The 17,092-nt window shown below is 45.0% G+C and overlaps 1 protein-coding gene across 1 annotated transcript; it reads left to right on the plus strand.

Annotated features, from left to right (window-relative positions):
• Window positions 1-396: 396 nt before the first annotated feature.
• Window positions 397-3,129, plus strand: LOC308286537 (DNA ligase 4-like; the record flags this gene model as incomplete). The annotated part of the gene is made up of 1 exon (XM_080727584.1): window positions 397-3,129. The coding sequence occupies one exon, from the start codon at window positions 397-399 to the stop codon at window positions 3,127-3,129; it is 2,733 nt and encodes a 910-aa protein (XP_080583710.1).
• Window positions 3,130-17,092: the final 13,963 nt, after the last annotated feature.

A 17,092-nucleotide genomic window follows, 5' to 3' on the forward strand; every position in this document is an offset into this window, starting at 1 on the left:
CTGATGGATAAATTGTAGATTCGCCAGCGTATCCACACTAGAAAAATACCTTTCCTTTGTAAACAGAGCAACAAGAGTTTCAATGTGTTCTGCAGTACCTTTATTGGATATTATTGGACGGCTCTGAAGACACCCCCCCCCCCCCTCCCCCCTTTGTGCATTTGACCATTGGACTAATGCATTCCCCTCCTTTGCCCCTGCCCCAGAATCTAATGCTCTGATTTTATTAGTATAGGTTTAATAAAAGAACATTGACTTTTACCTTTGCCTACTATGTGGTTTGTGGAGTGTTTCCCCATATATGGTCACTGTTTAGAACCTAAGCCTTTGGCTTGCTATATGGAGATATATTAAACTCTACCTTCTTCTTTAAGTGACTCAGATCAAGGTTCCACCATGGAGGGAACTTCCAAGAGTGACTCTGCTGACCATGCCTCTGTCGCAGCGCAGGTTCCCTTCCTTCACCTGTGCACCAGATTAGAGAAAATCCAGAGGACTAAACTACGCCCGGATAAATCAAAAGTCCTTGGAGAATTCATTGAGTCATGGAGGAAATTCCACGCTGCCCTTCATAAAGATACTCCTCAAACAACAGACTCTTTCTATCCGGCCATGCGCCTCATAGTTCCCCCTTTTGAACGAGAGCGGATGGCCTATGGCATCAAAGAGAGCATGTTGGCTAAACTCTACATAGATGTATTGGGCCTCCCAAAAAATGGCCCAGAGGCTAACAAACTGCTGAACTACAGAGCTCCCACGACGTCCCAGGGGGAAGCTGGAGACTTCGCTAGCATGGCCTATTTTGTGCTGAAGAAACGGTGCAGCAGTCAAGGCCTTACCATCAAGGAGGTCAATGACTTTCTTGACTCAGTGGCGGCCAGTAACTCTGGCAAGCAGAGGGATCAAGTGAAAAAAAACCTTCTACACCTCATCACCCAGAGCTCAGCTCTGGAGCAGAAGTGGCTCATCCGGATGATCGTAAAGGACATGAAGCTTGGAATTAGCAAAGAAACAGTCCTCCAGGTTTTCCACCCAGATGCCGCTGAAATGTTCAACGTCAACACAGACCTGAACAAGGTGTGCCAGACGCTTCACAACCCCACTGTGTCCCTAAGCGACGTCTCCATCGGACTTTTCTCTGCCTTCAAGCCTATGTTAGCGGCCGTGGCCAACATCCATCAAGTGGAGAAACAGATGGGTCACAGCCCGTTCTTTATTCAGACCAAACTGGATGGAGAGCGCATCCAGTTGCATAAAGACGGGGACGCCTACAAGTATTTTACCCGAAATGCTTTTGAATACACACAGCAGTTTGGGGCATCACCGCTGGAGGGCTCACTTACACCTTACATCCACAATGTTTTCAAGCCCAATGTGGTGAGCTGTATACTTGATGGCGAGATGATGGCTTATAACCCCACTGCAGAAACCTTCATGCAAAAAGGGAGCAAATTTGACATCAAGCGGCTCATGGAAGACTCAGAGCTACAGACGTGCTTCTGTGTGTTCGACATGTTGTTAATCAATGGCCAGAAGTTCGGCAAGGAGCCACTGAAGGTGCGATACAACGCCCTTCAGACAGTCTTCACTCCTGTAAAGGGGAGGATCCACTTAGTGCCCAAGACAGACGGTAAAACCATGCAGGAAGTGGTGAATGCTCTCAATGAAGCCATTGACAACAGAGAGGAGGGGATCATGGTGAAAGATCCATCATCCATCTACAAACCTGACAAGCGGGGTGCGGGCTGGCTGAAGATAAAACCAGAATATCAGGATGGTTTGATGGATGAGCTCGACTTGCTGATCATCGGTGGATATTGGGGAAAAGGACGACGCGGTGGAATGATGTCTCACTTCTTATGCGCGGTTGCCGAAGCTCCCAAAACCGGCGAGAAACCTTTCGTCTTCCACACCCTCTGTCGCATCGGCTCTGGGTACACCATGAAGGAACTGTATGACCTTGGCTTGAAGCTTGCCAAGCACTGGAAGGTCTACCGTAAAAATTACCCTCCGGCAAACATCCTATGTGGCACGGAGAAACCGGAAGTCTACATCGAGCCCTGCAACTCGGTCATCATCCAGGTGAAGGCGGCTGAAATAGTGGGAAGCGACATGTACAAAACCAATTGCACCCTGCGTTTCCCCAGGATCGAGAAGATCCGAGAGGACAAGGAGTGGCACGAGTGCATGACCCTGGCAGAATTGGACGGGTTCCGTAGCAAGGCATCTGGCAAGCTTTTTTCACGGCACCTCTTCATCAATGGCAATGAACCGGAGAAGAAGAAACGCAAGGTTCCGGTCAAGCCCAAGAAGATGGTGGGCGTCATCGGCCATTTTAAATCCCAAGATCTGTCAGGGGTTATCAAGGAGACAGACATGTTTGAGGATGTGGAGTTCTGCATCCTGAACGGCAGCGATGAATACCCAAAGGCTGAACTGGAAAAGGGTGTGGCCAGTTGCGGGGGCATCGTGGTACAAAACCCCGGGAGAGACACGTACTGTGTGATCGCAGCCACGGAGAACATGCGGGTGAAGAACCTGATCGCCTCAAACGAGCACGATGTGGTGTGTGCCGCCTGGCTGCAGCAGTGCCTGGACCGGAAGGAAGTGGTGCCGTGGCAACTGCGCCACATGATCCACATGTCGCCGTCCACACAGGAGCACTTTGCCAAGAAGTATGACAGCTTCGGCGACAGCTACTTTGTGGACACGGACGAGCAGCAGCTGCAGGAGGTGTTCAACAGGATCAGCAGCGTTGAAGCCTCTGCCGCCTTGAATGTGGGCCAGGTGGAGGCGCGCTACGGCTGGGAGGACCTGCCCACCAGCATGTTCAGGCCCTACAAGGCTTACATGGACCGCTACGCAGACATAGGAGACCCCCGGGCCGCCGTTCCTGCCTCGTGTCTGGACACGAGGGCGCTGGAGTTTCGCTACCACGGAGGGTCCGTGGTGGAGAAGCTCAAGGAAGGCATCTCCCATGTCATTGTAGCAGACAACGACACAAGAGTGTCGGATTTGAAGGCCCACCGGCAGACCTTTAAGAAGATGTTTAAGATCGTGCGGGAGTCATGGGTGACGGAGTCCATTAAAGCAGGTTATGTGAAGGATGACAGTGACTACTTGGTGTGAAGACTGTACTGTAGGGAAATCTGACCCTTAAAGACCCAGTTCAGGGAATTAAGCTATTTCTTTATAGAGACATTTTAGATGTAGAATAGTCATTTCTGAACCCCTGTAAAAAAATTGGAACTTTATATTAACGCATTGTGGAATAAGACTGCTTTATGTTTTTGAATCATGCCTGGGCTATCATATTTTTTAATGCTTTACCGTCGTGCGCATCACGGTAATACTATTAATTAATTACTTTTGATAGGCTACTTGATAGCCTATCAAAGTTCAGTTGCTAGGCATCTCCTCTTCCCTTCTTCATGTTGTTAGCGCCGGTAGCTAAACGCTAACGTTCACACTGTTGCTGTTCCCTGTCATTTTACACACACACACACGCACGCACGCACGCACGCACGCACGCACGCACGCACGCACACGCACAGTGTGCGTGCGTGCATCAATCCACACTCCACTAGCTTCGTGTAGCCAGGCTTTCACTCTGACACTCCACAGACCACCACGGAGTTTTGTTAGCAGTTAGCATAGCCTAGCTTTCCTCCTCTCCCCCTGTCTGTAGACTGGTGCGGTGATGAGATGAGAAGCAGGCGAACTAACTGCTGCCCCACTCAGCCAATCACAGTGTGTGTGTGTGTGTGTGTGTGTGTGTGTGTGTGTGTGTGTGTGTGTGTGTGTGTGTGTGTGTGTGTGTGTGTATGAAGCGCCAATCGTGACTTCTGAACGTTGGGACGCTCACGTGCACGCATACGATTTTATCTGTGCTGTACTGAACGCATGGACGTCTCCTGTAATTTTGCAATAGGTTCCGAATGGGAACGCTAACACGTCACCGGCACGCGTCTCTGTGTGCCTTCTCTTTTGTGCCTCACAGGGGAACGCGAGGTCGCGTAGTTTTAGGCGTTTGTGGTGAACGCACGTGTTAACGCACGCATACATCTTATGGCCATGTGGCCATCATGCGTGAGACGACACGGTCAAATGCAGCGCCGCCATGAACTGTATGCGTGATTGACTTGTTGCTCTGCTCTGGAACGCACGTGTGAGATGTGTGCCACCCATTTGATTCTCAGCGCTAAACCTGCGTGTGTGTGTGTGTAGACGTGTATATCAAATAAAACATCCATCCAGACGTGTGATGATGTGATGTTGAAATGTAACTGTCAGATCAGCACATGCATGAGTCACGGCCTTGCGCCCTGCTGGTTGGGACTAATATATTAAGTAGAAGTGTGTTGTGTTTATGGACTAAAATAACAGATGCTGGTTATTTTATTTGTTTTGCCCATTTTTATATTTGCATTTTAACCAAATGTTTTAATCCTTGACTGATTGAGACTATACATATTTCGTTAATTTATTTGTATTTATTTATTTATTTATTTAGCTGTTTTGTTTGGTGTTCCTAAGTTGAGCCCTTCGGAATGGCTGCCTTCTGGTTAAGTTGTCAGTTAAATTGCTTTATTTATTATTTGTTTAGTTCTGTTCAGTTATGTTGTGTTTAGACCTTTATTTCGTTATTTGTTTGTTTTGTTTAGTTGTTAACTTCAGCTCTGAGCAGCGGCCTGGCGCTGCCCCATGCATCACGGTGCATGCCTGCATGGGGTCGGTGGCGCCGTCGGTGCTGCGTCGGTACAGTCGTTCTAGTTTCGGCGCAAACTAAACTCGAACCATTTAGGCCTACTGCTAATCTGCATAGATTCTCTGCCATTCCGTTCGGTCGGTCTTGTTTTTTTTTTGTACCATGTTCCAAGCTCCTCCGTGCTCCGGTCTGCTCTATAACTACAACGCCTTTGCCCATATACGCAATAGAGCCAGGTCTGTCTGTCTGTCTGTCTGTCTGTCTGTCTGCTTTGCACGCACCGCCACGCAGCTATATGCCGGGGCACGAGCAATGCATGCGCTCAGCGGAGAGGCACCCCCTTGCCTTAGTAGTATAGTAGTAATAAGGGTAATAATAATAATAATAATCTATCTATCTATCTATCTGGTGTCACGCTGTTCATGACTGTCGCAGGACGGGCGTTAGTTCCAACTTCCAAGTTTTGATTGCCGTTGGCAATCAAAACGAACACTTTGATAATATAGACTATTAGCTCTATATCTGTTTTATTTTGGGAGTTTCCGTACTGGTCTCTGTCTGTCTGTCTGTCTGTCTGTCTGTCTGTCTGTCTGTCTGTCTGTCTGTCTGTCTGTCTCTCCGATTAACAAGCTCACATCACAACACATTCGTTGAGTAGACCAACCTTCCACTCTCTCCCTCCCTCTCTCTTTTTCTCTATATCTCTCCCCCTCTCTCTCTTTCCTTTAGTTGTCTATTTTCAAATATAGGCATATAGGCATAAAATGTAGGGCTAAAGTGGATCAATGGATGTTTTATAATATAATAGGCCTAATCATATCTTCAAATATCTCAACATTTTACTTGAGTACAGTATAAGTAAATCTACTCAGTTACTTTGCCCCACTGCGCCCAGTGAGAGCGGGGGCTGAGAGAGAGAGAGAGAGAGAGAGAGAGAGAGAGAGAGAGAGAGAGAGAGAGAGAGATATCTCGGCAAGCGCCGAGGTCCATTTGGTTACCAACTGTCCAACTCCATCATTAATAAGCTGGGGATTGTGGACCACCTCAAGGACCACTGGTGGTATTTGAAGCAGATGATCAGATCGTGCAAAAACTCGGAATACCCCGAAACGCTTTGCGTGGTGTCACAGGCGAGAGAGATGAAGCAGGGATCCCCACAACCTTCACAGATTCCATACAGTTTCATTGCTTGACAGCACAATCATCAGTGTATTTTGGATTCATGTATGAAATAGCCGATTTACAAGCTCACAATGCCTAGCAGCATGAGGCGGTGTGAGAGACGAGATAGAGAGAGAAGAGAGAGAGAGACGTCGGTTCCATCCAGATATGGTCCATTGCTTTAATGTTCATAAATCTTTTTTTTTTTTGCGCAGCCTCCTCGCCAGCATGGTGCTTTAAAACGGCGAAATTAAACAAATATATTCGCTATATAATATAAAGAGCCTCTCTAACATCTCAATAAACTGCTAAAGTCCTATTGAAAGATTGTCTTTGTATAGTTCAGGTAGTGACTGACAGGGGGTGAGCAGGCCAATGCTTTCTAGGAAAAACGAGAACAGTCACCCATTAAGTGGTCAATTAGCTCCTGCTGTGTCAAACAAACATTAACTACATCAAAGGTGATATTCCCAGGCACTTAGGTTTGTTCACGGCTTGGTCATCGAGGTTGTTGTTGGTTGGGTAGCAATAGGCCTATTCGAGCAGGCTGGAGCCTACATTTATGTATGTTAAATAAATGTTGTGACAAAAGAAGGCTAGAAACACAACCACCCTAAGGACTATAAGCCATGGATTGACATCTAGACCTACTGCACATACAGTATGAAACATCTAGACCTACTGCACATACAGTATGAAACAGAGCTGATACCTTTAAATGCATTTTGAGAAAAGATAATGATGTTATTTATTCCAAAAGCTTTATACCCTGTGTGTGTGTGTAATATATATATATATATATATATATATATATATATATATATATATATATATATATAAAATGTCACAATGCGACATAGCTCTGTTTACACAATGCTGTACCCTCTGTATGTTCCCCATTTTCAACTGTTTTTATTTTGTATTTGTGACACTTGCTTTGGCAATGTAAACGTATGTTTGTTTTTGTTTGTTTTTTGGCCTATGTCTATAAATATTTTGTTCGTGGGCCTGTGTTTCGCCGTTAATAGTTCTCCTTGGCTTTATTTATTTTTTCCTATACGCCAATGTAATGTGCACAGGAGTATTTTAGTTGCACAAAAAACAACCGCTCGCCCAGAACGAACCAACGGCGCAGGACAAAACCAAGGCAGGCAGGGTCCATTTGGTTTCATTTTACGCTCTCAAGAGTTAAGGGTCTATATAGTTCCGTTTGGTTACTCTCCATATTTTAACTGGAGATCACCTGCATGGAAACCCTAACCCCTCAAGGACCAACACAGCACTGGTGGTCCCCGGACCACTGGTTGAGACCCACTGTTGTAGACTCAATATACTGTAATCATATCGAACAAAAATAAATAGCCTATGAATTCAATGAAATGTCGGCTTGATGCGATGTCGTCTGTCTAAAATAACAGATGCGTAAGCTATCAGCACGCCATGATATAGTGCTGATAGCTTGTTTTATTGGAGTTGCAAATGCCACGCGCATAAATTGGCCTATACAACAAGTGTAACGCTGACACTGCATGTGTAATGGAACCAAATGAACCCTAACGGGTCCATTAGCTCTATTATAGGCCTATATCTGTTTTAATTCAGGAGTTTCAAAAATGTAGGGCTAAAGTGGATATGTTTTATAATATAATACGCCTAATCATATCTTCAAATTAAGTTTTCAGACAATTGTAATGGAGCAAAATTGTACTTGAGTACAGTATAAGTAAATCTACTTAGTTACTTTGCCGAACGCTGTGATGGGTGCGCGGGCAATACGGAGGTGGATGGGGACAGAACGACAGAGAGTTCAGGTTCCTCCCACCCCCCTCACCCCCCTCTCTCTCTCCCCCCAGACAGCGATAATAATAATAAGAAGAGACTGATTGTTTTAAAATATCTATCTATCCATGACCGTCCAGAGCCGGCCTAAAGACAGTGCATATGTAAGCGCTGTACACGTCACTATGCACAATGCTCTATTGAGCGCAAAGCTGCTGCACAGAATTAGGCTATTAATAGGCAACACGTCGCTTTGAAGATGGAATGGCCAATTTCCTATATTGAACAGATGCACCATGATGAGAAGTTAATTTGAGCACTATATGGTAAAAGTACTCTCATTCTTTACTTAAGTAAAAGTATCAGTACTGCAATATAAGGTATAAGTAATATATGTTATGTTAGATCAGGGGTCTTCAACGTTTTCAGGCCAAGGACCCCTTAGTTGAGAAAGAGATGAAGCAGGGACCCCTTAGTTGAGAGAGATGAAGCAGGGACCCCTTAGTTGAGAGAGAGATGAAGCAGGGACCCCCACAACCTGTTCATAGATTCCATAGTTTCATTGTTTGACAGCACAATCATCAGTGTATTTTGGATTCATGTCAATTTGTGTTTCAGATATTTAACCACTTGAACCGTCAACATCTTGAGCTTAGTTTCACTCTGTACTTAGTCTGCTCTTTTCCCCCTCTACACTAAAACCCTTTGCCTAAAATAGCCGATCTACAAGCTCACAACGCCTCGCAGCGCGAGGCGTTGTGAGCTTGTAGATCTGCTATTTTTGGCTAAAGTTCTCAGGGGGAAAAAAAAAGGTTTCTATCACACAAAGATTTGGAGGACCCCCTGTAGTAACTCTGAGGACCCGGACCCCCTGTTGAAGACCCTTGTGTTAGATGTAAAAGTCCGGACAGACAGACAGACAGACAGACAGACAGACAGACAGACAGACAGACAGAGAGAGAGGCAGCTAAATAAGTCTGGGCTCGCCAAGCCTTAGCCCATAGGTTGGGCTTCTTTCCTCTTTATATCACAGATGCATTCTGTTCCTGTTTTTATAGTTAACTAAATAATATCTATCTACTTATGCAGAACTATTGCTTGCCAAAAAATAAGTGAATAAAGTGGGTGCAAGTGAACTGCCTGTGCGCCACCGCCGCCACACAATAGCCTACGAATTAATCTACGTATGGTGTCACGGAATCCATAGATTATCCACGATTATAGCCACGGAATCCGCACGGTTCTATAACAGTAAACCCCGACTCCAGGGTCTCCAGCGAACAAGACAGCGCTGATCTGGGACAAGCGCTGGAGCTGCAGCTATGAAGCTTGATGAGTGCTTCGCCGTATGGCCGTGTTGCGTATCTATAGCAGATATACAAGCTCATAGCGTGGCGAATTGCGACGAGTTGTGAGCTTGTAGCTCTGATATTTTCAACGCGCGTCACCATCGTACGACGAATAGGCTGATTTTAACAGCGCACAGCACAGAAGAAGCAGCCCGCAGCAAGCTCACCCTTCGGGATATAAACTATGCTGACAGATCATGATACAAAAATGATGATGTTGTTTTAATGGTTGTAGCCTACTACTTTAACCAAATAATAATAAGAATAATAGGCTTGAATCTGATAAAATAGCCTAAAGGGAGCCAAATGATAAAATAGCCTATAAGGGAGACATTTTCCCAGCCGGTCACAGTGTCCGGTGGACTTTATAATTACCGGCCAATTAAACATTTTAACGATCAATGGCACAACGTATGCTTTGCCAATATCTTTATATATACAGACAGACAGACAGACAGACAGACAGACAGACAGACATAGAGAGAGAGAGAGAGAGGGGGGGGGAGACGAGAGAGAGAGACGTCGACCACTGGTTGAAATCCACTGTCAGAAAGAAAGTAATGACGTGCTGCCGTGCATATCACCGAAAAGAAAAAAAAAAAAAGTAGGCCTATGCCTCTGCCCTCATGAAAGTCAGGCAAGACTGACGTTAACCTTTATTTTATTTAGAACATAAGATGAAACCAAATGGACCCTTGTGTTCATGAATGAGTTAGAGCTTAAAATGAATAGGCTACAATGAAACCATTGATATAAGAATCACTGTACATTTACAGACTTTTTTTTTTTTTTTTTTTTACATGACATGTCACGCGTACCTTCGCTGAACCATCGTGTAAAGACGCGATGCGTCCAGACGCTTTGATGCAGCGCAATCGTGTGCCCCGGAGTGCCACTGGAGCAGAACTAACGCATGCATGCATGCACGCATATGTAAACAAAAAGCCATGCGGCACACATGCGTCCCTTCGCTTTCAAGGCACGGATCGAGCCCCATACACACACACACACACACACACACACACACACACACACACACACACACACACACACACAAACCACACACACACACGTTTTTTTTTCTTCATTTTTTTATTTTACATTATGTAGGCCTAGCAAGCTCATTTCAATTCGATTTAGTTATAGTTTTATTTTTAACAACCATTATAAACGGAATATAATTATCCACCACAGTGCATCCAGCAGCATCTCCCTGACCGGCGGGGGTTAATCTCAGAGTTCACCCAAAGTTCATCCAGTGTCATTGCTGCACACCACAGCTTGTCCACTACAGAGACTACGCTACGCTACAGTACAGAATAGTTGTCAGTTTAAAATGGTAGCGCGAACAAAGCAGCAAGTGAAGAATGAAGACATAGCCTTAGTTCACAACAGACTGCCCGACGTTCGTTTGATTAGAAGTAATTAAAAGACGTGGTTTGTTTGTGTAGTTAGCGAGCTAGCCTAAAGCCTAGCCTAGCCAACGGGCAGAATGGATTATTGTGGACTTTGAGAGACACGGCAGATTTTGGTGAGTACATGTGTTTCTATGCCTTATTACTGTAGCAGCTATGCTGGTCTTGTTATGTTGCACACGTATGTTGCACACGTAACGAGGCACACGTGGGTTTGTGTGTGTATATGTTGTCATGGTAACTTGGCTGCTGTGGAAAGCCGTGCCACTGCGCTCTTTATTATGACATAATATGTTAACGACTAGTCGACTAGTCGACTACCAGTGTCTTTGACTAGTCGATCTGTAAAAAATACTAGAAGTGAAAGCCCTAACACACACACACACACACACACACACACACACACACACACACACACACACTCACACTCACTCACACTCACACTCACACACACAGTCTTTCTATTCGTTCTTCACCTTAATTGGTTTAACATAGCCCCGCCCCCTCTCCTGATTGGCCGAAACTTTATTTGTCATACAGACTTGTGGGAGGCATCAAATGACTTGATTAAGAGTCCTTAACCTTAATTGGGGCCTATTTCGCCAAACAGGAAGTGCCCCTCACCAAACAGGAAGTTTGTACTGTACTGATAAAGGGAAAAATTCAATGATAATGCTAAAAATGCTAAAGCTAATGCTAATGCTAAAAATGTTTCTAATGATAAAAATGCTAATGTAAAAAATTCTAATAATGATATAATGTTAATGCAAAAATGCTAATGCTAACATCAACTGCTATACAAGGTTGCACACACTTAGCGAGCTGCAGGCACACTTCAAATTTCGTAGAAATTTTCTTTTCTAGTTGGGGCCTATTTCGCCAAACAGGAAGTGCCCCTCACCAAACAGGAAGTGACCCTTTATCTCGTGAACCGTTTGTCGTACAGACTTGTGGGTGGCGGCAAATGACTTGATTAAGAGTCCTTAACCTTAATTGGGGCCTATTTCGCCAAACAGGAAGTGCCCCTAACCAAACAGGAAGTGACCCTTTATCTCGTGAACCGTTTGTCATACAGACGCGTGCGAGGCGTCAAATGACTTGATTAAGAGTCCTTAACCTTAATTGGGGCCTATTTAACCAAACAGGAAGTGCCCCTCACCAAACAGGAAGTGACCCTATATCTCGTGAACTGTTTGTCGTACAGACGCGTGGGTGGCGTCAAATGACTTGATTAAGAGTCCTTAACCTTAATTGGTGCCTATTTCGCCAAACAGGAAGTGCCCCTCACCAAACAGGAAGTGACCCTTTATCTCGTGAACCGTTTGTCGTACAGACGCGTGGGTGGCGTCAAATGACTTGATTAAGAGTCCTTAACCTTAAATGGTGCCTATTTTGCCAAACAGGAAGTGCCCCTCACCAAACAGGAAGTGACCCTTTATCACGTGAACCGTTTGTCATACAGACGCGTGGGTGGCGTCAAATGACTTGATTAGGAGTCCTTAACCTTAATTGGGGCCTATTTGGCCAAACAGGAAGTGCTCCTCACCAAACAGGAAGTGACCCTATATCTCATCAACCGTTTGTCGTACAGACGCATGGGTGGTATCATATGACTTGATTAAGAGTCCTTAACCTTAATTGGTGCTTCCTTCGCCAAACAGGAAGTGCCCTTTGCCAAACAAGAAGTGCCTCTATATCTCATAAACCGTTTGTCGTACAGTCGATAATTTTAAAGCTAATGCAAAAAATGCCAATGTAAAAAAATCTAATGCTAATCTAACGCTAATGCTAACACCAAAAAAAATCTAACACTAATGCTAACACCAACCGCTACACAAGGTTGCACACACTTAGCGAGCAGCAGGCACACTTAAAATTTCTTCAACATTTTCTTTTCTAGTTCATTTATTTATTTCATATTAAAATCTTTCATCACAATTGGGTTTGTGGGGAGCCATCCCTGCTTCAAGCTGTCACAGCACGGCACCAACACTTCAAACTAGTTAAAAAACCCAATACGGCAGATCTACAAGCGCCTCACAGATCTACAAGCACCTCGCACATGCCAGGGACACAGTTAGGTTGGCCTGCATAAGCCTTGCTGTCAACACACTATACTACACCACTCAGGCCACCAAGCCAGGAGTGGTCAATTAGTGCCTTCTTCTGATCAGTGGCTTCTGCTTGACGAGTGGCACCAGTCTGTCTTTGTTCACTGGGAGAGAATATGTTTCAGATCAGTGCAAGTGTATTTGTTTTCCATTTGGACTTACTGTGTTTTGTTGGTACAGTATGAGTGCGACTAACATATTTCTGATAATTCCAATGTGTTTGTTGTTTTTTCTATTGATTACTCACGCCAGGGACACTTGAGTTCAATAATATTTTTAGATTTTTGTTGCATTCCTAAGACAATTATTTGATTACAATAAATGTTCCCCATTGATTCCGGACGGGGACCCAAATGCATTTGGGTTCCCATCTGGAATTAATGGGGTTAAATTTACTTAAATGTTTGTCTTAGGAGTGTGACAAATACAAAGAAATAGTATTGAACTCAAGTCTCCATGGCGTGAGTAATACATTGAAAAAATAAGTCATTTTGGGGGTGAACTACTCCTTGAATGTCAGTTTTGTGGTGTTTTGACTGGACACCCTGAGGATATTGCCAGATAGATAGACAGACAGACAGACAGACAGACAGACAGACAGACAGACAGACAGACAGACAGACAGACAGACAGACAGACAGAGAATTGTAGGCCTTGCATTTAGTTTGACTTCGTTCCACAGATGGCGAAAATAGCTAATCTTCAAGCTCACAATGCCTCACTGTTTGGACAAAGAGTTGAGGCGTTACATTTTGTAAAACACAGCCTTGTGAAAATAGCAGATCTACATGCTCACAACACCTCACAACGCAAGGCGGCGTGAGCATGTAGATCTGATATTTTCACAATTTCTGCCCCTAATATTTAATTTATCATTTTAAAAGTATTAAAAAGTCCTTAAATTGTCTCTTTAGAAATGTGCAGATAGCCTCTGTACACTGTTGAGTGGAAAAACAATGTTTCACATTAAGCTAATCATTTGGGACCACCCAAGATCATTTGGAGACCCCCCTAGGGGTCCCATAGTTGAACCACTGACTTATAAGGGGAGTATATGAGGCTGGATCCGTCTGGAAAACTGCACCAGGCTCTCGCCAGCTCTGTAGCTCTCCACACTTGAACAGTTGTGTCCTTAAATTCAATTAAAATAATTAACCTCTGTGTATACAGGCAATTGTATTACATGATCTTGTGTACACGGCCAAGAGTTTTACATGAACATGTCTAGGCTTTAGTACTGTATTGCCTCGTATAGCCCAACAGAGCCCAGCACAGCTCAGCACAGCCCACCAGAGCCCAATACAGCCCACCAGAGCCCAATAGAGTCCAGCACACCTAAGTCCAGCCCAGTCCTTCCCAATGGCAGTATAGACCAGGGAAGGGGGGTATTCTTATGGCTGCACCAGGCCATATACAGGCTGGATCTGGCTTGAATAGACCAGACCAGGGTGGACAGGATTTCAGGGTCTAAAAAGGCCTTTATTTCAACTGCGTAAACTGAATTATACTTTTTCCCAGATAAAAGACACTTATTCTGTCTCTACGGCACTCCTAACTCGAAAGGTCAAGGAAAAGGGTCGTTTTAGGATTCAAAACGGGCCCTTTGTCCTTAAAATGAATAAAAATATAAAAAAATAAATGTTTTGTTTCAGGCAGGACACACTTTTCATATTTTAAGCATGCCCGATCCGATGGAATGGGTTTCGTGTCTCTCCGACACTTTGAACCCTTTACGATTGCGAAAAAGACACCGAAACCCGGATTTTTGTCCTTAAAATCAATTAAAAAATCTAAAAAAATCTGTTTGTTTCACGCAGGCCACACTTTTCATATTTGAAGGATGCCTGATCCGATGGAATGGGTTTCGTGTCTCTCCGACAATTTTAACCCTTTACGATTGCAAAAAAGACACGAAATTTGCACGCCACCAACATGATTACACATTCTTTCGGATAAAAGACACTAATTCTGACTTACTTTTTGACGCTGAATCCAACAAACCCGGTCTCGTGTCTCTACGACACTCCTAACTCGAAAGGTCAAGGAAAAAGCCACTGTGTACACGTGCAATAGTTTTACATGACTTTGTGTACACGGCCAATAGTTTTACATGAACATGTCTAGGCTTTAGTACTGTACTGCCTCGTATAGCCCACCAGAGCCCAATAAAGCCCACTAGAGCCCAATAGAGTCCAGCAAACCTAAGTCCAGCCCAGTCCTGCCCAGTAGGAGTATAGACCAGGGAAGGGTGGTAATTAGATGACTCCACCAGGCCATTACAGGCCAGATCTGGCTTGAATAGGCCAGACCAGGGTAGACAGGACTGCACCAGACTCCACCAGGCTGCTCCATGCTCCAGCCAGCTCTGTAGATCCTTGCACATGCGATTAACCACTGTGTACACGGGCAATAGTTTTACATGAGTTTGTGTACACGGGCAATAGTTTTAAATGACTTTGTGTACATGACCAATAGTTTTACATGAACATGTCCAGGCTTTAGAACTGTACTGCCTCGTATAGCCCAAAAGAGCCCAGCACAGCACAGCCCACCAGAGCCCAATACAGCCCACTAGAGCCCAATAGAGTCCAGCAAACCTAAGTCCAGCCCAGTTCTGCCCAGTAGGAGTATAGACCAGGGAAGGGGGGTAGTTAGATGACTCCACCATGCCATTACAGGCCAGATTTGGCTTGAATAGGCCAGACCAGAGTAGACAGGACTGCACCAGACTCCACTAGGCTGCCCCATGCTCCAGCCAGCTCTGTAGATCCTTGCACATGCGATTAACCACTGTGTACACCGGCAATAGTTTTACATGAGTTTGTGTACACGGGCAATAGTTTTACATGACTTTGTGTACACAGCCAATAGTTTTACATGAACATGTCCAGGCTTTTGTACTGTACTGCCTCGTGTAGCCCAACAGAGCCCAGCACAGCACAACACGGCTCACCAGAGCCCAATACAGCCTACCAGAGCCCAATAGAGTCCAGCAAACCTAAGTCCAGCCCAGTCCTGCCAAGAAGGAGTATAGACCGGGGAAAGGGGGTAGTTAGATGACTCCACCAGGCCATTACAGGCCAGATCTGGCTTGAATAGGCCAGACCAGGGTAGGCAGGACTGCACCAGACTCCACCAGGCTTCTCCATGCTCCAGCCAGCTCTGTAGATCCTTGCATATGCGATTAACCACTGTGTACACCGGCAATAGTTTTACATGAGTTTGTGTACACGACCCATAGTTTTACATTAACATGTCCAGGCTTTAGTACTGTACTGCCTCGTATAGCCCAACAGAGCCCAGCACTAGAGCCCGACCGATACCATTTTTTCCGACCGATACCGATATCCGATGTTGGAGAGTGCTAGAGCACCGATACCAATACCGATACCGATGTTTTGTAAAAATATTTTTTTATTCATTTAAGATCATTTAATTGACTGCTCGCCCCTCGGATAAATGGTCAGATTTTAGCTTTTTTTGTGCTTTTCATGTCAAACTTTGAGTTTGGTCGCAGTTATCAATTTCTATTGCTTGTTTGATAATAATACTCTTTTAATTTGGGGGTTCTGCTGTGTTTTGTCTCGTTTATGAATTAATATGTGTCTTTTATCCAAACGTAAAGTTTGATTCGCTCATGGATTTGCACGGCGGCTCTGCAAAGTGCAGACAGCCGCCATGAATTGCCAAGCAATTAAACAACACAAGTTCTATAGTCTATAGTCAGACATCTATATTTCTCTGTGGATTTTCACATAGGCCTACACACCTTTCTCCACCGCAACATGAAAAATCAGAGTTAGACAGTGCATGAGTGAACGACACACGAGAGGCAGCAGGTCCAGTAGTGTTGGCTTGCATCTTGGACTATTATACTGCACTCTGCTGGATAATTCTGGTATTGCCCACACATAGGCCTATACAACTCAGGGTTTCATGCTCTATCCGCAGACACGTTACAGACAATTAATATATCGGATATCGGTGGAATAATTCACCGATACCGATACCGATTGCTCCAAAACAACCGATATATCGAATTGACCGATATATCGGTCGGGCTCTACCCAGCACAGCACAACACAGCCCACCAGAGCCCAATACAGCCCACTAGAGCCCAGTCCTGCCCAGTAGGAGCATAGACCAGGGAAGGAGGGTAGTTAGATTGCTCCACCAGACCATTACAGGCCAGATCCGGCTTGAATAGGCCAGACCAGGGTAGACAGGACTGCACCAGACTCCACCAGGCTGCTCCATGCTCCAGCCAGCTCTGTAGATCCTTGCACATGCGATTAACCACTGTGTACACCGGCAATAGTTTTACATGAGTTTGTGTACACAGGCAATAGTTTTACATGGCTTTGTGTACACGGCCAATAGTTTTACATGAACATGTCCAGGCTTTAGTACTGTACTGCCTCGTGTAGCCCAACAGAGACCAGCACAGCACAACACGGCCCACCAGAGCCCAATACAGCCTACAAGAGCCCAATAGAGTCCAGCAAACCTAAGTCCAGCCCAGTCCTGCCGAGTAGTATAGACCGGGGAAGGGGGGTAGTTAGATGACTC

Source organism: Nannobrachium achirus, assembly GCF_963921795.1.
Source record: "Nannobrachium achirus genome assembly, chromosome: 6".
Classification (NCBI taxonomy): Eukaryota; Metazoa; Chordata; class Actinopteri; order Myctophiformes; family Myctophidae; genus Nannobrachium; species Nannobrachium achirus.